We start from the raw sequence: 25,044 nt of genomic DNA on the forward strand, positions 1-25,044 counted from the left end.
AGCGTTTTAGAGGAAAGTGGTCTAGATGAAATACAATCAAATTTTATGTTTTACAACTCTTAATAATTTTTTTTTGATATTTATAAATTATAACTCAAAAACTAGAGATCAGGTTAGTTTCCAATTTTTGTAGCCTCAATCTGAAATGGTGATTATCAAAGTGGTGCAGGTGCACCCCAGGGGTCCATGGGAAGCTCTACAACAGGAGTGTACTTGAAGTTTCATAGTTCAAACTGATTTTTTGACGAGTTTGTAATTTGGTGTAAATTGAAACTAATGACTGATTTACAAGGAGAAGATATTTGGGAACTTCTGATCTAAACGAAAACAAATATTATAGGTAATTTTGAAAAAACCGTGTTATTTTTCACAAGACGGTTGTGTTTTTTTTTAGCAAAAAATAACTATAATAACATACCGTCTGAAATAAATTTGTATTTTCAGTTTAAAACACAAAACACAAATATTTCAGGATTGCTAACAATTCTTGTTGGTGTCATAATAGACCATTATCGTTTCATTCCATTATTTTTCTTTGGAATAACTTCTTCGCAACTATGTTTAAGCGAGTTCAACGTTCATCACATTTTTGGAACATCTGCTCCTGTTTCTTAAGTTGATCGAATAGAAAAGTTGTGATGTCTTACTTTGTATTCTAACTAACGCTAGATGATGATGCAACAACTTGGCCCGGTAGAAACCCGGCCAATTTTCACTTTTATTTCTGTTATTTATTTGTACTGAAGTGTCATTTTTTATCTATTATACTTTTCGTACTGGTTGTCTTGATGATTTCTTCATTCATCAGCTCCATTTTTTGTAACGATACACCCTCAATAATTAGCAGGATAATCACTGCCGCAATATGTAATTTTTGAGTAACAACTCATAGATATTTATGTGTTATCATTGACCTGTCATCATTCTGCTTTATTTTTCATAAAGAGCGTAGAATTTCTCAATGCCATCTAGCACTATTGGTGAGGGTAACTATTTTCTATCTTTGCTTTCGTTTTGCAGTCCCTAATTCTTCTATCTCTTAGATTTTCCATCAAATCTGCGTACCATATTTTCCTTGTTATACCTTTCTTTCTTGTTTCTCCTTTAATGCTGTCCTAATATCTGGAATTCTCTGTATGTGACCTAGCTACTCTATACTTTTGGATCTTATTATTTTGTTTAGTTCTGCTTCTCCAAATAGATTCCTTATCTCATTGTGTGTTCTCCTCAGCTATAAATCCCCCTCATTTTACCGCCTAGTATCCTAGTATTTTTCTTTCCGGTATATCTAACTTCTCTTTTTCTGCTTTATTGAAAATCCAAGTTTCGTCACCGTAGCTCACTGTAGATCTTATTATTGTTTTGTTTAACTGTAGCTTCGTCTTTCTGGAGATTCTTTGGGACTTATTATCGCTCTGTGACTTCCCTCCATCATACTCGCTTCCAGATTTCCTTTCTATTCATCGTCGTCCTTGATAACCACTCCAAGATATACATAACTTTGAACTTACTCTAAGTTCATTGCTTTTTTTCCTTTGTGGTGTTGTCATTATCATGAACTTTGATTTATCTTCATCGACTTGTAGATTTTCTGTCTCTGCCGTTTCTATGAAGGCTCTGCAGATTTCCTAAAGCTCGTTTTCTGATGTTGAAAATCGTCTGTGTATGCCAGAAGTGAATTAGCTGAGACAATCTGATTTTCTTGTAGAGGTGATCTATTTTGAAAGTCTAGTGAATAAACCAAAACTAATACTACAATTGAAGGAGAACATTCATCAAAACATGGGTAACGTACCCAGCGCTATGTGTAGAAATAGTCTGGTTTCAGAAATCACAAGATGACAGTCACCTGAACAATATTGTTTTCAAGAAATAATTTCCACTTTACGATCTGTGTTTCACATTAACATAATGTTTAAATAAAATTTGTTTTTTTTTTTCATGGCAATGTATATAGTGGAAAAATTTATGGCCCACCATGTATTTGTGATAAACAAATTGAAAAATTTCAAATTAATAAACAGGAATTTAACAGATATTCAATTCATAACATTATTTCTTGCTGTATACTACAAAATATTTGAAAAAAATTATGTTCTCACAACTGTGTACAGTAGCTTGCCGTCAATTAAGTTTCTACATTTGCAATAAAAATATATCTTCCAGCGCAACTGGTACACAAATTTACAATCTGTTTTGGAATTTTGTTCCGCGTTGATTTGTTTTCTCTTCATATCAGAGAATTCTTTTTTTCAACTTTCCACGCTCTGTTTTGTACAATTTAGAAAATATCATGTACAAGACGTTCATTAGCGGTTCTTGAAAGTAATATGAAACAAAATTAGTTACTTTCAATTACAAAGTAAAAATTAAATTAGCCTGCAATTGAATGATTATACAGGGCGACTAGCTGAGTCGACATCTCGAAAGTTACTTGTGATATTTTACTGGAAATTTGTAATTAGAATCCAAAATATCACCTATTGAATGTTGTCGGTTACTCGAGAGTGAATGTGAAAAGACCCAACTTCCGTGTGGGAGTAGGCCACGTGTCGATATTGTCACTTCAAAGCTACCAGGTAATGTTGAAAAACCTTTAAAACTTGATTTATGAGATGAATACTCGAAGTATTACTCTTTCAATGATAAATAGATAACGTATACTACAAATATAACTTCATTGAAAACAATAATTTGAATTGGAACTCTATGGCCAGCGAAACATTTTCAAAGGTATTGAAGAAGTCTTCTCAATGATACTAGTTTTGTTTCTGATTGTTGATAATGAACGAAATTTGAATTTTACTAATCAAAATTAATTATAGATTTAAGGGTCTATGATACTAATTGCTTGAAGTCAGCTCCATTCACTTTCTGGCAGTTAAATATTCCATTTAAACACTATTTGTACTTTTTCAAATGTATTTACAGAATTATCTCTAGATTCTGCAACAATACGTTATTTTAAAACGGCAACATTGCCAGCTGTAGTGGCATGACCTTCGATTTTAGATATAAGAAAAAAATTTAATGATGGGATCCAGTAATCGAGACGAACCTTGTCATTCAATTCATCTATCATGATATCTCTCTTCTACAGATACTAAACGATGCAAAAAATAGTGTCAATAAGGATTAGGAAATGTTCATTCGGAAACTCTTCAGTCAAATGGCAAATGCGTCCTATAACCTCTTCTATTTCTCTAACATTAATAGGACCTTCTTTCAGTACCATTTGATGAACTTTTCTAATGATATGTTGTCACAGTTTGTGGGCATCCCGAACGCCCGTCGTCAGTCAAGTTGATTCAATGTTTGAATTCAGCTTTTCAAAATTCTTAGATCTTAAATAATGGCACAGTTTCCATACATAGTGTCTAACGTGACCATTTATTGTTTGACTCAAAGCAGGACATAAATTTAATTTGCTTATATATAGCTATTTGATTTCAAGTGAGATTTCAAGTAAGAATGAAACTCTTGGCTAGTTTTTTTATATTCACCTTGATTAACAACATCGCCTAAGAATTTTTTCATAACAGAAAATACTCTTTTTACTGGAGCATTTGCTGCAGGTAAACATAAAATATATTCAGTTAAAATAGAAAAGTTTTCATGTTGAAAATTGTTGGCGTAAAAGTGTTTGATAAGTTCCACCCAACGGGTTTCAGGAGAAAAATTTAAATTATTTCAATTTATTACTTTTTGCAATATAATTTAATTAGTAATTAATGTAAATTTGTCAAAAAATTCAGTACTTTTATTATTGTCAATATATTGCTTTTCAAGTAATACATCCAGAGATTTTTTAACGCCTTTTCCCAAGTGGGGATCTTTTTTAAATCTGCCTAGTAAAATAATATCAATTTTTTTTATAAGAAAGTAAGTCTGCTGCTGCAGATATTCACGACTTGTTTTATAAAGTTCTGTAGCTGTCCTGTTCACAAAATCTTCTTCAATATCAGTACCATTACCTTTCAATTCCAACATTAAGTGACGGACTATAAATGGAAGAAGCTAATTCGTCTGTTAATTTATCGATTTAATACCGATACAGTCTTCAAGTTTCAAGATGTTTCAGCAAGTTTGCATCAAACTTGCTGAATGAGCAGGTAAAAAATGAAGCCACAATTTGGATGTGGGCTCTTCAAAAAAGTTTTTCAGTAACAGGGGTCATTTTTCAATGCTCAGTCAAAAAGTGGCTTTTTGACTAAGATGATTCCTCGCCTAGCTGCACCTCCGAAATTAACTTTGGCTTTGTCACCACAAACGCCACAACTTTTGCTGTCAAATCTGTCAACTTGGTTTATTTAATTGACAATGATGTCAGAAGTTTTACCAAATGGTTTTGGAGAACTAATTTTTTCTATTGCACACTTACGTAAGGTTGAAAATTGTCTTGTTGCCGTGGTTGGAAGCGTCGTTTAGTATTGTAATACAACTGCACTTATTAAGATTAATTTTTCGTCGCTTTAAGTGTCAAAATATTCACTACAATAGCTTCTAGTCTTCTATTCAAATTCAGGGGTTTCTGAAAACGGGACAATTTTGCGTCCCAGCGTTCGTTTTGGGGACACCAAGACTCGTAATTTTAAAAAGGGAAAGTCCCGTTTAAAACAGGACGTCTGATCACGTTAGTATAAGTCCTCTCTTATCTAGCCTTTCAAAAACAAATAATTAAGACAGCTCAAAATTGAATTTCTGCTATTTTCGGAAAAATCACAGCAAAATGACTAGAAGTTTTGTGAGGATCTCTCAACGTATTTGCAAAAATATTTTCCAAGTTATTGCTGAAATCTTGAAGCTGAGAGTGGAAACTTTCCAGACAACCCTCGTGTAATTATTCTTTTTGGAGATCTAATAATATGGATTTCACATTAAATACCACATTTTTATGAATTTATACCTGGAACTGCGGTGAAAATTCCTAGTATCAAAAATATCATTCATAAATATGTAAATAACCGCTGTCGATGACCGTCACTTACTGTTAGAACTTGGTTTACACTCTTCTTCATTTCGTTTTCATGTATTCAACATTAGAACGAATCATTCTACTAAATGTTTCTAGAGGTCACGACTTTTCAAGGTAACGATTGTCAGTTACAGCACGATCCATGAAATGAAAAGTGTACTATGACATTGACATTTTAATACATAAGAATTTCGTTGAATTGTTGAGTTAAGAATAAAAGACTCGAATTTTAATTTATTGACTTTAAATAAGCAATGCATTTCTTTGCAAGGAAAGAAAGTATTGATGTTTAACAGCAACGTGCTTAAATCTGAATATTTGTGATAAAAACTCTCTAAATATAGGTAGAGAGGAATATGTTTGTGATATGATTTATTTAGTTACTATTTAGGCAATTTTCAGTAAGATAGATTCAAGTAATCCAGAACAACCCTTATTTATTACCATCAACTTTAATCCCATTAAGGTATCATCTTCAATTATTTATTATTTAATTATTATTAATGTGACTATAAAGTACCATGAATATATTTATCTAATTTTATAATTATTATTGTGTTAGATAAGAACTAATATACAGGGTGGTTCAACGAAAAGTTTGCACTTAGCTTTTCTCCTTTTTTTGTAATTAAATTAAAAAATGCTCGGACACGTCGAGAACACATTTTAAACATATTATTCGATCTGCGCCTTTAACCCCCTAGCGGGGATGAGTAACAACCCTGAGATTTTAAATAGAAAGAGGGGTCGACTGATATATTATTTGAAAGGGCACAAAATTGTCTGTCTAATGAGACCCTATGTGTTGAATTTTACTGAAACAGTTAATGCGAAAACAGCTTTAAAGACATTAATCCGATAATTTTGGTATTAACGAAAAATACAAATAAGTTTTAATTGTTACGAGTGAGAACAACTACAATCATTTCTAAATTATTCAATTTAAAGGAAAATGGGATTTCAACTTGCTGAAGCCTCAGGTGTCTTCCGTTCGTCCATAATACGAATTTTAAAAGCGTACAAATTTCATCCGTACAAAATCAAACTAGTACAGGAACTAAATGAGGATGATCCTGATGGAAGGCTGCAATTTTGTGAAACAATGAGCCAGCGTTTAATTGAAGATCCGCAATTATTATTTAACATTTGATTTTCCGACGAATGCAGATTTGATTTGAATGGAGCTTTAAATAGGCACAATTGCCGTTACTGGTATGATGGTAACCCACATTTATTCCGTGAATTTCATACCCAATATTCTCAATAAATAAACGTCTGGTGGGGCAAATTAGGAAATCATATCATAGGACCACTTTTTATTCCTGTAAATTTAACTGATGAAGTCTAACTAAACATGCTTGAAGATACAATTGATCCTTTAATAACACAAATAAAACCACCGAAAATCTTAATTAATTATTTCCCAGACGATAAATACATAAGAATTCGAAAGCTCGGAAAATATATTGAAGTTACTCCACTTCAGTGGTGTTTCATTGCCACGTTCCCAATAAGAAACCGCTCATAATATAGCTGAAAAAGACTATTAATCATTTTATTGCTTCCAATCATTTTTCCTTGGTTCCTTAGTTTTCTGATGGTATTCATCTCATTACTTCACTTAGTAATCTTGCTTCTGTCATTGTGTGGACATGCCCGTACCATACAATTTCTTTACTTTCTATACATGTTATAACTGTCTCTTCCACACACATTCCATAATTCTGTCATTAGTCACTCTTTCCAATCTTGATGTCCTACATGCCCTTCTTATTACATCCATTTCTGTAGTTTCTATTTTCCTTTTAATTTGTAAATCAATATTCTACGGAATGTTTCATATATATAACCCAGAGCTAATCTTATTGTGACATCCGGTACATATAGAAGTTAACGTGTCATTACGTTAAGGAACGATCAACTAACAGATACGTATAGAAATGATAAAAAAAGAAATGTATAATTTAGAACGTACATTCTACAACCATAAATAAGTTAGTAATCTGGGACATAACCACTTGGATACAACTATTTATTAAAATCCACTTTCTCTATTGAAGTTGATGCAAGCTTCAATACCCAATGGCGAAGGATAAGATATAAATCCGAACATGAGGAAGCTATAGAATTTGTTAAATCATATAAAGGAACCTCATGCGGGTATAGTGAGCTAATTAATTAAAAAAAAGGGGAACAATTTATAGAATATACTTCATGTTTATAACATTTTTCGCTAATTATTTAGAATTGGAGCTCCACCCCAAAAACACCTGAAAAACTTCGTCGCGCATATAAGGTTGTTGTTTAGTGCTCCGAAAGTACTTTAAGGGTGGGAGAAACACATATTTTCCATCATAACACTCATTACCGATGTTCTAATAGACGAATAGAGTACAAAAAAGGATCAGTTCACGTCTGGTATCCTGTTTAAACCAAACTTCCTTACAGACAGGTTCATTGTACTCGTCTATTTACGTTTTATAATTTAATACTCAGTTGTAGTAAGTTAACGAGGTATAACAATGATTTTTTTCTAAGTTCCAAGCGGGCCTACAATTAAGTACATAAGATATACATATTTTTAAAAGTATTTATAAAAATAATAAATTTATAAAATTAGGTATCTACGCCTATGGTAGATCAAACAAAATTGTCGACAAAGGTTTTTATAATCTGTAATTGATATTGGAAGAACTATACATGCAAGAATATTTTCGATGTACCTGTATTATTTGAACCCAGTAGATGTCAACATCTTATACATAACTTTTTATTGCAGAAAGTGAAGCGTCTGTATTTAGCAATAACCGCTCATCTTGTTTGCTTAGTAGCAACACAAAATGATAGATCATACGATACTAACGATTGGATTCCAGTGACCCAAAAACCCGGTGAAGAAATTATTCAAAAGAAGGCGCAAGGTCGAGTACTAAATCTTGACACGCCATCTCAAAAATTTTTTCCTGATGAATTGAATTATAAAAAAGGTAGACCAAACTTCCAGTCAAGGCCTAAACAAAAGGATAGGTATAACGTGCCCAAATATGAGAGCACCTACAAATTCGAGCTGCCTCCGTCACTCCCACAAAATGGTAAGTTTATTCGTCATTTATTACATAATTTCTTGTGTATCGGTATGTTGCTGAATAATATTCATACTGATTATATGATTATATATGAGTAGTTTTCTAAATTACTTAAAAGAACAACAGAGGTAGGTGGAAGCATTAGATACATTGTAAGTACTCCGCCAAGAATGGAACACATACGGTTACTGAAAAAGAGAAAAGCAATTGTTTGGGTTTTTTCTTATAATAGCTTGCGATTGAAATTAGAATCCGATAAGTAGTTTTCAAAATGTTAAATAAAATTTCGACATAATTATAATAGGTTCAAGCTTTATTGCCACTTACAAACTTCTTATTTATTAACACTATTTCTATTCTTGGGGTGAATTTATAGACTCTGTCTCTTACTGATTTCATTTATTTGAACCCTTACTTAGCTTATATACTATTATATATATATATATATATATATATATATATATATATATATATATATATACTTATATAATAATTAACTTATCACTACTTGAATGATTTAATATTCACTAGTTTATGGCATGCCGCCGTTTTCGCCAAATTTTAGAGTTCCATTATAACCTAACAGAACCAATTCCACGGACCATATCGTGGACGAGTGCGTAACAATATTTACTTGAAACATCTTGGTCAAAAAATGGGATTGTGCTGATTAACTCGCTTCAACTTTTGGTGATGAAGCACCATCACGAGCCACCGTGTTTCACTTGTTTCCTGTATTCAATCGTGGTCGCACTTCGTTTTAGGTTTAATTTTGTGAAGGTCGACCAAAATCGGTTGTTGAGCCAGAAAACATCGATACTGGACGTAAATTGATATTTCAAGATATTTCATGTGACATACCATAGGATTGAAGTATACTTGGGTATTAGATCCACTCGCACACATTCAATATTGCATAAATATTTGGTTGTTAAAAAGATTTTTCGCGTTAGATGCCGCTTAATTTGACAATCGCTCAAAAAAGCACGTTTGATTGGTGCAGAAAAAATTCAATCGTGGTGCTTCAAAATATGTCAATAAAATCATGACAGGCGAAGAATCATGATTCATATGAATCCATATGAACCCTAAACTATTAAATCGATGATTGTAATGGTCTCTCAGGACGAGCAAAATCCAACAAAATTTTTTCGCGCACGAAACACTTCGAAGCAAATGGGCGTCTGTTTTTTGCGGTATAGCTGGACATCTCGCTCCCGATCAATTAAATCAACGTAGAACGGTCAATTTTGAAAATTAAACCAGCATTTATTATCCAGAAGGGCTCAGGGAAACCAATCACAGAAGACGAATCATTCTCCACCACGACAATGCGATCTCTCATACATCAGATCAAACAAAAACTTTTTTGACGCAGTCAAAACATACGTACAGTTCTTGTTTGGCACCCATTGATTTCTTCTTATACCCGCAGATCAAAAATAAATTGCGATGTCAACGTTTTTCTACACCTGAAGAAGCGATTGATGAATTCAAATCACATGTTTTGGAGAGATTGGAAAAATGCTTCAACAATTTAAGTACCAATCCTGGTATAGTTGGTGTTTAATAAAGATCAAAGAAAAGTGTATAGCATATGAATAAAAGAGAAAATTTATCACGGAAATTTAGGAAATATTTATAATAGCTTAAACGGTTTCTGTCACACATATTTTCACTAAAATATTAATTTTATGAGAGGTTATTAAATTGGCATGTGTTTATAAGCAGGAAAACTTCATAGAAAAGATTATACATTCTCTCATAGTTCGTATTTGGTTTTTGAAATAAAAAGTCCTGTGATGTTAAAAAGCTTTTTTTGCGACAAGAAAATATTTATGAAAATAAACAGAGGGCTGCCTATATGTGCTGTAGCAGCTGTAGTGTGTGATTGATTCAGTGAATAAACAGGAAGAGAGAAAGTTCTCTTTTGCAGTTCTAATGGTAAAGCGAAAACACACCAACCATTTTGATGATCGCTATTTTTGTATGACAAAAACTGAAGGTTATTCCAAAGAAAATGGAATAAAATCTGCCATAAGACTTGTTCCTCTCAATGCAGATTTTGCACTACCAACAATCACTTTGAATTGGCAAATTATTACGGGAAATAATGAAGATAATAATTATTCTTCAGGAAAGTCCGAAAAATTTTCCAGATGTAAAAAAATTATTCTTAAAATCAAAATTCTCCAAAATCATTCGGGGGATTAACCTTTCGTGGTAACTACTCATGAAAAAAATTTATTTTTATGATGAAGTGGAAATTGGGGTGTCCACTTGACGTGATCTTGCTCTTTAGTAGATTGTCGTCCTACTAGAAGCTTCGTATACCATAAACTTGCGTTCTCTTGTTAGGATTGCATAACAATATATCAGTTATGTAAGAGGTTTTTAATAGACATAATATAAAAGTTAAACACTGTCTTTATTTATATAACGGTACCGGTGTACTTGATTTAAATATAAGACATAATTAGTACGCATTGTTTTCAGTGACAGGTATAAATACAATCAATAAATTTGCCTAATAATATATTAATAATAACTTTTTAAGTGATGAAGCTTAACAGATTTGATCTGGATATTCTAAACATGATCAAAAATCACATTTAAAATTAAAAATTAAAACTTCACTGTAGTATGATATGACTTTTTTTTCATAATGGCCTTTAATATTATGTTAAATGGGAGCAGACAACCCATTCATGGAATCTGAACCTTTCTGAGGAACCATCTATAGAACAATGGAAAAAGCACTGGAAAAGAAGGTAGATAGGAGCAAAACCAATTATTGGGACAACCGACAAGGGCTGGGACTAGCAAAGACTTCCCTGGGAACTATAACCAGAGATCTGCTGAACGTATCAACTTAAATAATGTACCAATAATATAAAGAATCCTATCGGGGCACTGCCTCAATGGACACCTAAAGACGCTAGACCTATCAGATAATGCGGCATGCAGATTTTGTTGCACAGAGAACGAAACCTCTATCCATATTATCTCGAAGTGTGAAACATTAAGGAACTCCAAAGCACCACACCTGAGAGCGTGTGAAATAGAAGACGAAAATATCAGGCAATTAAAGCCATCCCACTTTCTAGACTTTTTAAATGGAGTGGAATTAAAACACTGGGTTCTCCAGTATCGCAGCAAGAAAGAGGAACCCAATAGATTTTTGGGTCACAGTGTACATGATACTCCCAATATTAATACATACATACAATATTATGTTGAGAAACGACGACGAGAGGAGGTCAACTTATCTTAATCCTCTACCTACATTGAAAGATGATATTAAACCATTAACCATTACTTTGTAGTTTTTTCCAAAGTCATGCTTACTAACTTCATTATCATAATTGGTATTCCAAGGTATTCCATTGATTCACATATTTTTTGTCTACAAACTGTGTCGTACGAAGCTTCCATTTTCTGTTTCACTGATAAACGTTGTATAATCTGCTAACCGAATTATTCCTTGTTCTTTTTGTTCAGCTCATTAGAAAGCTAATATTCGTAAGCTGTGGTTTCCATTATTTCTTTCAGTCTCCTAAAAACTCCCTCTTGTTACGTACTTCTTGCGTTCTTTGTTCCTATTTCCATGTCTCTCTTTTTTCACCACATCTGAGTTATTAATACTCCGTTATTTTTTATCGCACTTATTGATTCTTGTCCTATTTATGTCCTTGCTCTATCACTGTAGATTATCCCCTTTTGACACCTATTTATTGCTTCTATCTATCTATTTTCTTATCCCACTTTCATAGTTTTCCATTCACGAGCAGTTTATTATAATCTACTTTTGCTAGTTCCTTCTCCCCTTCTTTCTCTCTTTTCTCTTCAGCTGTTTTTCTTATGTTTTTTTTTTTCATTTCTAGCTTATTTCACACACTTCATCACTTATGTTTTTCGCGCTTCGTAATATTATATCTACTTAAAAAAAAACTTATATATAAGGAGAATAGGCTGATGTTTATAGTTTATTAAGAACTGAAAAAAAATTTTCCCTGAACATTAATAGATTTAATTAAATATTGTGTGTTTCAGGTAGTCCAAAATTTCCGTATCATCCGAAGCAAGGTGAACAAATATATCGTCCTCCACCACCCCAATCACAATATTTCCAGAATTCACAAACGATTGTTAGAGACCGTTTACCATCCTCAAACGTACTCAATAATATTCCACAACTCACCATTCCTGTCAATAATGATAGCAATTATTATCAAGCATTTAATCCTGTATCAATTAATCAAGAACTATCAGGAAACGTTCAATTTCAAGACATGAATATACCTAATATTCAATACCAAAGTCCCAGTGGAGCTGGTTTTCAATACCAACGTCCTGAAACAGTAAACCAGCATAATAAGATTTATCAAAATTCTAACGGTGGTGCAGAGGGTACATATGCAAACTTTAACAGGGCTCTGCAACAGAGTAAACAAGTTCTAGGTGAAAATACGAAGACGGATTTTGGTATAGAAAAAGAAGCTGTGCAATTAGTTTATGTCCCATTGGAAAATCTGAAAGAAAATAGTCGACTAGTTCCACAAGACAGCCAAACTATTTATAAACAGGTAAAATGAATAACTGTTCATATTAGTATATATACTAGTATATTAGTATATTAGTATAATAAGTGTCCGTCAAAATGTATTAAATGAGGAAGCGCCAAAAATTGCTCACTCTTGGACAACTTTGAAACTTCTGTACAACACAAGTTGTTGGAATGTTCAATAATGAACGATGATGTTAATTTTTTTAACTCATCTACAATTGTTACATTCATACCATATCTTCTGTCTACACCATTATGAAAGGTTTTTGAACTGTAATTTAACGTACAGCAGGACACTTTTTAAACTTTTCTTTCATATGAGATACTCATCCTTCTTTCTACTCCATAATTCTTGCAAATAATCTTGAATATATTGACGCTTCAATCACGCTATGGATTTATCCAGATTCATTGTGAAAATAAGTATCAATTCCGACGACTCGTAGTCGTCCATGACAGTTTTGCGCGCAATGACGAATCCTTAACTGCTGTTCAGTGAGATTTCCGATGTGGTCATGGATAAGACTCGGTTTTGGCTCAACGTGTTTGTGAATAAGCACATATTGAGTGAAAATAATCGACAATAGACTCCATTACAACCAGAAATATACACAATTAAGAAATGCTTACACAGTAGTGGCATATTTGAATCTTCTTCCATCAAAAAAGGATTATATTGATCCAGCGAGATGTAGTGTGAAAACGTCGACTTATTGGAATCGAGATTGACGATAAGTTGATCTTGAGAAATAAACCAGTAAATTGGCTTACACACTAGTAATATGTAACATGCCATTCGACTTGTATGTTTTGAACTGATCATCTATAAGATTTTTGATACATACATTTTTCAATAATCACAATTTCAAACGATAACTCAGTATATTTTCACTCTACTTATGCAGATGGCCTACACTATTTGAAAAAAGTACGCTACATTACATTATGGACAAATTGTACAAGACAAATCAATTTTGCAGTTTATTCAGAGAAGCTTAAATATATTGAATTTGAAGCCATTTGTAAAAGTTAAAATTTTTTACTTTGTTTTAGATTGAATCACCTAAATACGATAATCAACCTGACAAGCAACACCGTCTAGCGGCAATCGAACAAGATTTTATACAACAGGCTTTACAAGCCACAAAGCTTCAGGAACAAATTCATCACGGAGATTCCTTTTTATTCCAAACAACCACAACTCCAAAGCCGATACAAAAAAGAAAACCACATCAACCTCCTCTAGCTGTATACGTCGAAGGTGAAAAACAACAAGTTGCTATTTCAGACGTTCTAGAAGCTTTGAAAGATGCTAAATCCATAGCAGTTCAGGATAGTATTCAGCATGATTCACCTCAAATATTCATTGGACCGTCAACATTGGAATCATCAGAATATTCTAAGTTTCCATTGCCATATCTCAACGCTATTGATGGTAGCAGATTAAACAGAAATATAGAAAGCTTGCCGTTTTTTGTAGCTCCACTTAGTTTTAAAGCACCTCCTGGTTTTTCTAAAATACCTTTACCAGCTCCTCACGTGGGATCAGTAGTTATTTCAAATAAAGACGAATTACAGGGCAAACGCTCTACTATAAAACCTAATCAGTATAGTAATTCTAACGTTGAGCAAATCGTTAAAGATGTCTCTTCAACTACCACATCTAAACCTAAAAACAGCTATGATTCATTAAATATACAACCTTATATTGGACAATCATATTATCAACCAGTACAATTTGTTTCATCACCTCAACAACAGTTTTCATCGCCTCAAGAACAATTTACATCACCACAGGCGCAATTTCCATTACCTCAAGAGAAGTTTCCATCACCTCAACAGCAATTTCCATCACCTCAACAGCAGTTTCCATCACCACAACAGCAGTTTCCATCACCACAACCACAGTTGCTGCATTTTGCTGTAAACGAAAATCAACAAGAATTCTCGATACCAAACTCCAGTTATAACAAAAAATCACAAAAAACCGAATATACCCAACCAATGAAAAGCTTTTCGAACAATCTAGATAATCTAAATAGAAAACATCCAACAAAACGACCGTTTCAGTATGCATATATAGACGAAATAGCAACAGTAACGACTCCTTCTAGCAATGGTGATATCTACAGTCAGTTAAGACCATCTGAAAATGTTGAGTATGACGTTCCTGATAGAAATCCCTCATATTTATCATCACAACCTGTATTTGACCAGGAACGAATAAGTACACCTGCCTATACACAACAATATACTGATAATAAGAATAGTGCCAAAAACACAAATCGGTACGAGCCCATTGCAACTTCATTCGAAGATGCAACGCAAGATCAACAAGAAGAAATTGTAAATATCAAACCTAAAACAGAAACGGTAACCCAACTTCCATCAAGACAAAAAACAGTAACACATTCAAGTGAAAATAAACAAAAAGGTAGACTTCCTGATGTGAATCCCTTAGAATTAGCGATAAATGAGTTCGAGCTACATGAAATTAATACTCAATTAGAAGAAAAACCTAGGATCAAGAATCAGAATAATTATAAAACTGGTCAACATGATGAAGACACTGATTATAGATATGAAAACAACTACAGATCTCGACCAACTCAAAACGATGAACAAGAATATAAATATTTAAGAAATCAAAGCAAACAAAGGATACGTCCAAGTCAAGAAGATGAAAATACAGAATATAAATTCGATCCAGAGTTACACCGGTTTTCTAGCACACCATTATCGATCCTAAGAGATAGCTACGTTGAAACTACTACCAAACCTAGCAGTAAATCTCGAGGGAGAGTAAGAACTCGTCCAACTACTACAACAACTTCGACGACAACTACACCTCAACCCGAAGAACATTATACAGTGCTCGAAGAATTTCATGTAAGAGATAAATCTACTCCTCAATATAAAAAACCAACTAATACGTATTACGATGTTCAAACTGATGTCGAGATAGAGCCAATTTCGAATGAAAAACCGAGTGTTACTCAATATTCCGATTCTATTACAGAAATTGAAAATATTCCAACAAACGTTTATAGTTTAAATTCTAATCAAAATTCATATACAGACAAAATACCAGTTGAGCAGCATTCGCATATATTGAATCAAAATTTGATGGACAGCCAAATTTTAAACAATCAACGAACCACTCCAAAATACGAGCAACAAGGACAATTTGAAGTCGATCCTTATACCAATCAATACATTCCTACATCTCAAGGAAAATATAAGGAAGAACAACAGGAACAGTATGAGGAAAAACCAATACATCACTTGACTCCTTTTGATGATCCATCCGTTCGATCACTACTCATTCCAAATCTCTTGGTACCCACGACGACAGCCAATTCTATTTATACTGGTCCATCATATTTACCAACTACCGAGAAAATTATTTCAACGACTACAACTACAACTACCGAAAAACCTATAGAATCTACTACCGCTCATCACAGCCGTACACGCAGTCGTACAAGAGGAGGAAGTAGATATAGTGACAGCAGTACTACCAGAAGACCAGTATCCAGAAGGAGACCAACTAGTGCAAGAGTAACAACCGAACGTACAAGATATCCAATTGATGTTGACTATAGTACTAAAAGTTATAGTACCAAACAGAGATTTAGAACCAGGGGACACACCACACCAAATTCTATAACGGAGAGAATATCGACAACTGAAAACGAGGTAAATTAATAAGGATTAAAACGAAATATTGAAAAAATTGTTTTTCTAGAATTCTTTACTTTCTTATTTCTTAAACCTTCTGATAAGTTTATTAGACCGGGACTATTTTTTTAAACGATACTGTGAAAATATCATTCATAAACATAAAAAAAATATCCTGAAGTTTGAGTCCTTAATCATAATATTGATGGATGTATCGATACGACTATGGATTTTTTAACAGTAATCGCATTTCTAAATCAAAACTCAATGATCAATCTGAAAAATTGTAGCAATGCGTATTGTGAATTAATGTATGTATGTATGGATTTGGTGTCTCGTATATACTGCGACCCAAAGGATCTATTGTGTTCTCCTTTCTTGCTGCGACACTGGAGAACCCTATGTTTACAGCTGATCCATTAATCCCACGCCTTTTAAAAAGTCTAGAATGTAGGATGCCTTCAATTTCCAGAGATCTTCGTCTTCTATTTCACACGCTCCCAGGTACAGTGCTCTGGAGTTCCTTATTGTTTCACACTTCGAGAGAATATGGATAGAGGTTTAGTCCTCTGTGCAACAAAGTTTGCACCCCTCATTATCTGCTGGGTCTAACGACAGTGCCCCGAGAGAACTCCTGTTAGTATTCGTAGATTGTTCTTACTTAGGTTGATACATTTTGCAAATCTACTCTGGTTATAGTTTCCCAGAAGAGTCTTTGTCTGTCGCAGCCTTTGTTTGTTGTCCTAATAATTGGTTTTGCTCCTATCTACTTTCTTTTTCAGTGCTTTTTCCATTGCTCTCTAGCTAATGCCACAGAGAGAGTCAGGTCCCACGAAGGGCTTATCTGATCCCGCTTCGCTCCGATGTGTCCCGGAATCCATTGTAGGGTAATTTTATTTTTCTTACCTAGCTCGTTTAATTTTTCTAGGCAATCCCAAACGAGTTTGCGATAGTTCCTCTCTAGATTGAACCGAACACATTTTTCAATTGCATAAATTTCTGCTTGAAAAATGCTTGGTGCGCTACCCAAACTTTCAGAATGTTTAGTTCTGGGCCCGTACATTCTTATTCCAGTTTTTTTGATACATTCCTATACCACTTAATGGCATTTCTGTTCATTTCTTGTATGATGTTTTTATCCCACTTGGTTTTACAGTTTCCTTAATGCCATGGTTGTATTGACTTTGTCCTTCGCCAAGACTTTGTCAAGTCTTGAAACCGCAAATGTGAAGTCAATTTCCTCGCAGAATTTTCTGAAGCTTTTTGGCTTTGCTTCTATTATTTGTTTATAGTGATTAGTGAGTTTACTGATATAACTCTGCCAGTCCCTGGAACACTTTGCTCTGTTAAAGAGGTTTCGTGTTTCGGTTTTTAGCTTGGACTTACGATCATTCCACCAGGGAGCATCGCTACCTTTTTTGCTTTTTTGTATGGGGCAACTCGATTCGTATACATCGAGTATGGCCTCACTCACTTTTGTGAGGTCTTGCTTCAGACTCATATGGTGTTTAGCCTTACTGATCTGGTTACGCCCAAGGTTATAGTGTAGATTGGTTTTATATGCTTCCCAATCGGTTTTTCTGGGATTTCTACTGATTTCTGGCTCAGTGGAATCTATCTCTAGTCCGAACATGATTATTTTGTGATCAGAGAGAGACGGCTAATTCTATACCCACCAGTTTTTTAGGTTCAAATTACTCATTTTTATATCTAAAACTTCTTCCCTTACTCTTGTTACAAATTTTAGAATGTTAGAACAAATGCTAAGAGTTGCTCACCTCTGCTGGTGTCTTTGCTACCCTAAACAGTGTTGTGTGCATTTGCATCGCATCCTACGAGTATTAGCAGCTTCTTTCTCTGGTAGTACTCTACTAGTCTTTGCAGTTTTGGTATCTACAGATTGAAACGACGCAATATTCCAGTCGGTATTGCGATATTGCTGCAAGACAATGCTAGACCGCATACAGCTTGGTTTACGATAAAAATTTCTAACGAATTGAGTTAGAAAACACTTATAGTGCTTATTTGTCACCATGGGACTATTATTTATTTGATCCATTGAAAGAGGCACTTATCGGGCTGCGATTCGAAAGCAATGCGTAGGTAGAATCCTTCACGCACGAATGGTTACCTAACAGAGATTTTTACGAAAAAGGAATCGAAAGAGGTGGCGTAAGTGTGTAAAGTATGACAGAGACTATCCAGAAAAACTATACAAAATTTTAGCTCTGTAAGTTGATAATACCATTTTTTATGGAAAAATTTATATTTATTTATTTATATTTCAAAAACCACCAAAATATCAGTCTTCTGTATATACTTTCCAATTTGTTAATACCATCATGATCTTGAATAATGTATAAGCTTATTATAAATTCTGTTTCAGGTACATCAAGTTCCTATCTCAGCTACACCAATAACTCTACGTACTCATCCTGATGTATCAGTAACTTATCAGCAATATGAACAAATAGATCAAAAATCTGAAAAGCCGGTACTAAGTGATGAGTACCCTAAAATACGAATAACCACTGCTCAACCAATTTTACAATACGAAAACACAGCTTCTTCCCCAAAACCTGTAATAAACGTTCAAGTAACACATCCTGCTGAAACTTATCGGTATGAACAAGAGCAAGTTCCTAAAGTGAAAGTTAGGGGTAGAATTCGAGACAGGCCAAGAATTACATCTACTACTACAGAGAAAGTAACAAGAAAAGTGACTACTCCAAAGCCTATCGAAAAAGAAGAATCCAGTGAAGACTTCTTTGGATTTTTCAGACAGCCGAACTTTGGACCACCTCCGACCTTAAAAAAAGAAATTGTAACAACACCTGCATCGCCCAGGATATTTACTTATCAGACCCCAAGTCAACATAAAGAAGATTATGAGGTACCCGTTACCATTGATAGTTCTACGGTAAAATTTGTTGGAGAATTAATACCTAAATATACAAGTAGAGAAGTTGAAACGGAAACTCCAAGACCCAGAATTAGAGCAAGAACAAGAGCAAACGTACGTAAACCTGTTTCTCATCAGGATCGTTCGGAACAAGCAACAAGAAGGAACATAAACTCTAGATCAAGGGGTAAAACTCATTATAGGATACCCGAGAATCTCAAGAAAAATGTAGATGAAGAAGCTGAAGTAGAAGGAGGAAATTATCCTCAATTCTTTCAAGAAAAACGAGGTACAACGACTCCAAGACCAGAATTCCAAATAACAGTAGCTCCAGAAGAATATGAAGAAGATCAAGCACCGCATTCATCTATTAAAAGACTCAACGTCGTAGCTTCTCCTGAAAATTGGCATGATGCTTTTCTTTCAGATAACATTAGCGATGGTAAGTTCTATAATTGAATACGCACTCTTTTCAAAAGCATTATAGATATATTTCGTGAACGTACCGCTCAAATTATTTTTTATATTGATCTGAGCGGTTATAGTTATCAACTACCGTATAGAACAAACATCATTTGAAGACATACGTTTTTTAACCATTTCTTTTTAATTGTATTTTTATGAAAAAGTGTTGAAAGATTTCATTATTCAAATAGAATTTCGATTAAAAATTTTTTTGTGTTTTTTAAACTATATTTATTTCTCGCTTTATAGTTTTCTAATTGATACCAAACTAATATTAAGGCTTCGCTGTTTATATAACTAAATCTCGTCGAAGCTTGTTTCGAGCCGCAGCTGTGTAGATAGTAAGGTTATCGAAATGATTAATTTCCAACACAGAGATCGGAGGCTCGAATTCTCTGTCGAACGAAATTTCTATTATTAAATAAGTCACTTGCTCTTTGTCCAAAGGACAGTTACAAACAAACAAACACATAGACTTAATTATCAGAATGCGTAACTCCTTTTGGGTGAACTTTACAGGAGCAAATAAAAACTATTAATTTTTACTATGCATGAGAATCATTTGAATGCAATTATGAATCTAGCAGTAATGAATATCAAGGAATTAAATTTTCCGATTTATTTCTAAATTTTCAAACTTCACTCTTAGAAAATGGATGTACGAACTTTTCTTTGAGGCAGTATCCAAACCTTAGGACTTCTTCTTCTTCTTTTTATTTATCACATTGCTTACATCACACTAGGTAATAGTTTTGTAGTAAAAGTCAAGAATTTTTTCACAAAAACGTCTCATACTACATTGGAATCGACTATATGGAACTAATATTAATAAAAAAATGTCTATAGTGTTTTGTAACATTCAGTGTGTTATTAAGTTATTATTATATTTCGATTTATGAACGGTTTATTAAATAAATGTTTAATAGAAGTTCAAATAATTCATTCCATCTGCATAAGTCAAATTTTGTATTGTATACATTTTTCTACAGATAATCCTAGAAAGGAATAAGTCAAAATTTATAAATCAGTAAAACTATCTGGCTACTCTATTGTGCTCATCCTTTCAATCAATCTTGTTTAAAAAACTTCAGTTGAGTAATTTTGAACCCTTAAGTGGGGTGATGTACTACTAAAGTGAATATTGATAAATTTTAAAACATTCAAACAAAATTAATGACAGCTAGTATACCCTAGAGGAGTTCCCCACATGCAGAGCAGTCTTAGAATATCTTAGAAACTTTTATCGACACCTTAAAGAAAATTTTTAGGAAATTGGACTGGAACTAAAAAGATCTAAAGGTTAGATGGATAAAATCTGAACTATCTAAGATTCGCTGACGATATTTTCCTAATCGCAAACAATTCTAAAGAACTACAACAACAGATCAACGACCTCAATTTGGTTCACAATAAAATAGACATTAAGATGAACCGGAACAAAAAAAAGGTCATGCACATCGAAATGATAGACCATCATGATATGACTTCTGGTTCACTATATCCAGAAATTAACAGAAAGTTAATATTGCGTAGCAAGTATCTTTAAGTCTAAAATAAAGCCCAGACTAAGAAGAAAGCTGATATTACCAGTAATTACGTTCGGCTATAAAACTTGGCCACTAGAACAAAATCTCATAAAGAAACCCTAGGTTGAGCAAAGGTGTATGACTGAAGTAACAGGTTTTATCCACAGAATCAAATCCTTCGAGTAGCAATGCTAGCAAGAAGGACCGACAACACGTGCACCATAAAGATAAAACAATATTACCCAAGAGACGTCAAGAAATCAAATGAGCGCCCAAATGTCAATCAAATCAGGAAAGAAGCAGGGTCAACTTGTATCAAATTGCTCAACAAAGCAACATATGGGCAGATATAAAAGAAGGATATTTAGGCTGTATCTCAATTAACGGTCGAGAATGGCTGCAAGCAAAACAAAAAATATATACAAGGTGAACCGTAAAAATAAGTTAATTTTAATCGACTCATGCATATAGTCTGATTTGTTTGAAAAAACTTTGATAAACAGGTATCAAAATATCAACAGCTACTTGATGAACACACTTTTTGAATTTATTTGTATTGTAAACCAATATTTCAATCCTATTAAAAATTTTTTGCAGATAAAACTCATGGTAACATAATAAAAAAGCCGGAAGATCTGCCAAGTATGGAACCGCTACCAGAACAACCAACATTTCCTGATCAACCGTATGCTTTACCAATCAAAGCATCTTCAGAAGAAATTACCACGGAAAATATTGACGAAAATTTCAAAAATACCTCAAAACAAATTGAAGAGAAATTTGACGCCATCAATAGCTTTGATAACCAATCAGTGAAAGATACAAATAAGAAAAAAAGAAGGAAAGGAGTATGGAAATTAGTTAAACAACGACCAGTAGACAAACTAGAAACATCGGAATCTCAAAATTATTTTTCAGTATTGAATTCTTTTAATAACATTGAAAAAGTGAATTATGAACAAAAACACAATAATTATCAAAAACCAAACTATATACATTTAGAACGTCAATCAATATCTAACCCAGAGATCAAAACTGACGATAACGATACTATTTCAGCTGATATTGAGGTGGAAAATGAAACAACAACAAACGATCTTTTCACTGATTATACAGTAACCAATCAAAATGATAATAGAGAAGCGTATAGTACTATGCCAACTTATACGGATAAAGAAAGCACAACTGAATATATAACCCAAGAAACGACAACTAAAAATATTGACAATGACTTTGTAACTAATTACGACAAAATTGGGACAATTACCACTACACCTACTACAGAAGATTTTACAAAAGGTGAGGAGGATTTCATAGATTCTATTTATGAAATGTTCGGAATGGCCAGAGATATTTCAACGACAGTCCCACCAACTACATCTACTGAAATAGAAATAAACAGTGAATCAGTCGTCACCACTACCTCAAATCCAACATTCCCAGAAGAATTAACGGAAGCAAGTTCTCCTACTATTAATGTTACAGAATCATCGACAGAATTTACTACTCTTCAAGAATTTCCTACAACTCTTCCGGTTGTCGAAGAAAAACGAGAAAAGAAGACGTTTCCATTTCAAGTTGAGCCCTGGGATATGAAACTGGTAAGAACATCAACTTCTACGGAGGTATCGCACGAAACAGAAATATGTTACAGGGGGAGGTGTGTGCGATCACCCGATAGGAAAAAAAGGTTTTAATAAATAAGTTTTAGTTAAGTATGGATATAGTAAACCTACAGATCATGAAAGTGCAAATTAAAATGCGTCTTTTTATTTATTTGAGATTTAACGTTGAAAACACTCCAAGAAGGTGATTGTGAGTATATGAACAAAGCCGTTGATGTGTACAAACGGTTTCACCTAGAACGAATATGAAAATTTTTCGACCTAACCATTTATATTTGTAATAGAAAAGTATCACCTCTATTCATACATTATAAATATTCTATTTCATATTTTACACGTTGTTCATAAAAAGTAGATGTTAAGAAGATTCTGTTCGATCTATTTTTCTAAAAAAATGTTTGTTATTGAATGAAACAGTTCCTTCCCCTTCAAATAATTCATCCTTTGAATGATTTTAGTGATATTCCAGTTCAGTGGTGGCTCGTGAGTGAATGAATTAGGTACTCTGTACCAAAATCTGAAAGTAGCAGCATTATAGAGAAATTATATAGAGTAAGGAGGTACATGATTTCGAGAAAGGTAGATTGAATATAAATCTTGAAATTTTTAATACAGAATTTAACATTCTACTCTTAGTACTTCATCTAAATTGTACTCCTATATCTAATTGAATGAGGCGTAGCAATGTTTTGAAAATTTTTGAACATCTAGTGAACATTGATTAACACTCTTTACTATCTAATAAAACGAAGAGTCATAAAATCATTGTTTCATTTAAAAACTAACATCGAAAGTCAATGGAATAAAAGTTAAATACAGTATACTTAAAGAGCAATTCCTATAGAAACAACACCATTATTCCAAGCTTCAATATAGCAATAAAAATAATTAAATAAGAAAGCAGCTTTAGATGATAAAACACCAAACTTAATTTCTTCTACTGTTACATGACTGGCAAGTTTCTCAACGTTCAATTGAAAATAACCAAATTTATCAATTATTTATGATACATTTTTATTTGTACTTGATATATTTTTAGAATTATGTACTTACTGTTGACTGTTTTGAACTGGGAAATCCTTTTTTGAAGAAAATGCGATTTTAGATTTTTAAACATTCCAATGTCGGTTTTCATCAAATATTTTACCAACTTCGTTAAATAATTATTCTAACGCAATAGTAATTTTTTAATTTCCAAAATTAAAACGAAATTAATTTATTGCGAACCCCATACCCCACTTTAAAAAGATTTATATTCGTTTTTAAGTTTCTTCTAATATCTTTTTTGACTTTTTATGTGTATTGCTTACTTTTTCATATATATTATTCATCAATATAAATCCGCAGCTCCGCAAAAATCGTTTGCCCCCAATCGCATTCATAGTTATAACAATTTTACTAAATCTCTATAAAAATATTGATTTTAGAGAAAAAAATCTGCAAACAAATAATAAAGCTTATGAAAAGTTCTACAAAAAAGGTTATATATACAGGGTGTTTCAAAAAAAGGTGATCCCCTCTAAATGATTGATAGAAAACTGAAAAATATTTGGGGTTTGCTCGGTAAAAAATTTTCGTAACGCAATCCGTATTCAATATAAAAGGCGTCAAAATATTTGGAAAAAGACTGAAATAAGTAGAAACGTCTATTTTTATCTTTCATTTAAAAATTAAAAAAAAGTAATTTTAAAACAGAAGAGACCTAAAATCAAGAACATCTAGAAGATATAAGAAATTAAAGAATAAATTCTCTTAAAAAATGTAGATTACCTTATATTCATTGCGTGCTTTAAACGTTTTTCTCTTTTTAAGATACGCGGTTAATCAAATTATCGCTATAAAAGCCTTTATTATTGGCTATTGGTAAGAATAACAAAATCTACATCTGCTAAGATATAAGGCGTGCGCATGAGTTCTTATTTACATATATAAAAGCTCATTGCGCATAATGATACACCGGCGTACAATTATAAATATAATACACCTCTAGAATAAAAATTTTCGGAGATATTTAGTAAATTTGTTACAACTTTGAGGGGGCTTTGGGAAAAAATGAACCATTGTCGGTAAAAATCCTTTTAGAAATTAGGATAATCAAGAAAAAGCTTTAGCAAAAATTGGGAAGTTCAACTTTTCGGAACAACATTCATTCCGTCATTGAATGATTTGTATTTGAACTTTGGACAATTTGAACAAAGGTAGACACTTATTTTTGTT

At 33.1% G+C, this 25,044-nt stretch overlaps 1 protein-coding gene across 1 annotated transcript in view; it reads left to right on the forward strand.

Moving 5' to 3' along the window:
* Positions 1–25,044, forward strand: part of LOC130894371 (uncharacterized) — a 33,882-nt gene extending 8,838 nt beyond the window's left edge. The window contains exons 2-6 of the mRNA XM_057801147.1: positions 7,755–8,067; positions 12,115–12,647; positions 13,682–16,327; positions 18,696–19,653; positions 21,800–25,044. Of these exons, the coding sequence (XP_057657130.1) occupies positions 7,755–8,067; positions 12,115–12,647; positions 13,682–16,327; positions 18,696–19,653; positions 21,800–22,899 (5,550 nt within the window). The 3' untranslated portion in view covers positions 22,900–25,044. The remainder of the gene's footprint in view (positions 1–7,754; positions 8,068–12,114; positions 12,648–13,681; positions 16,328–18,695; positions 19,654–21,799) is intronic.

This window comes from Diorhabda carinulata, chromosome 5, assembly GCF_026250575.1.
Source record: "Diorhabda carinulata isolate Delta chromosome 5, icDioCari1.1, whole genome shotgun sequence".
In the NCBI taxonomy this organism is placed as follows: Eukaryota; Metazoa; Arthropoda; class Insecta; order Coleoptera; family Chrysomelidae; genus Diorhabda; species Diorhabda carinulata.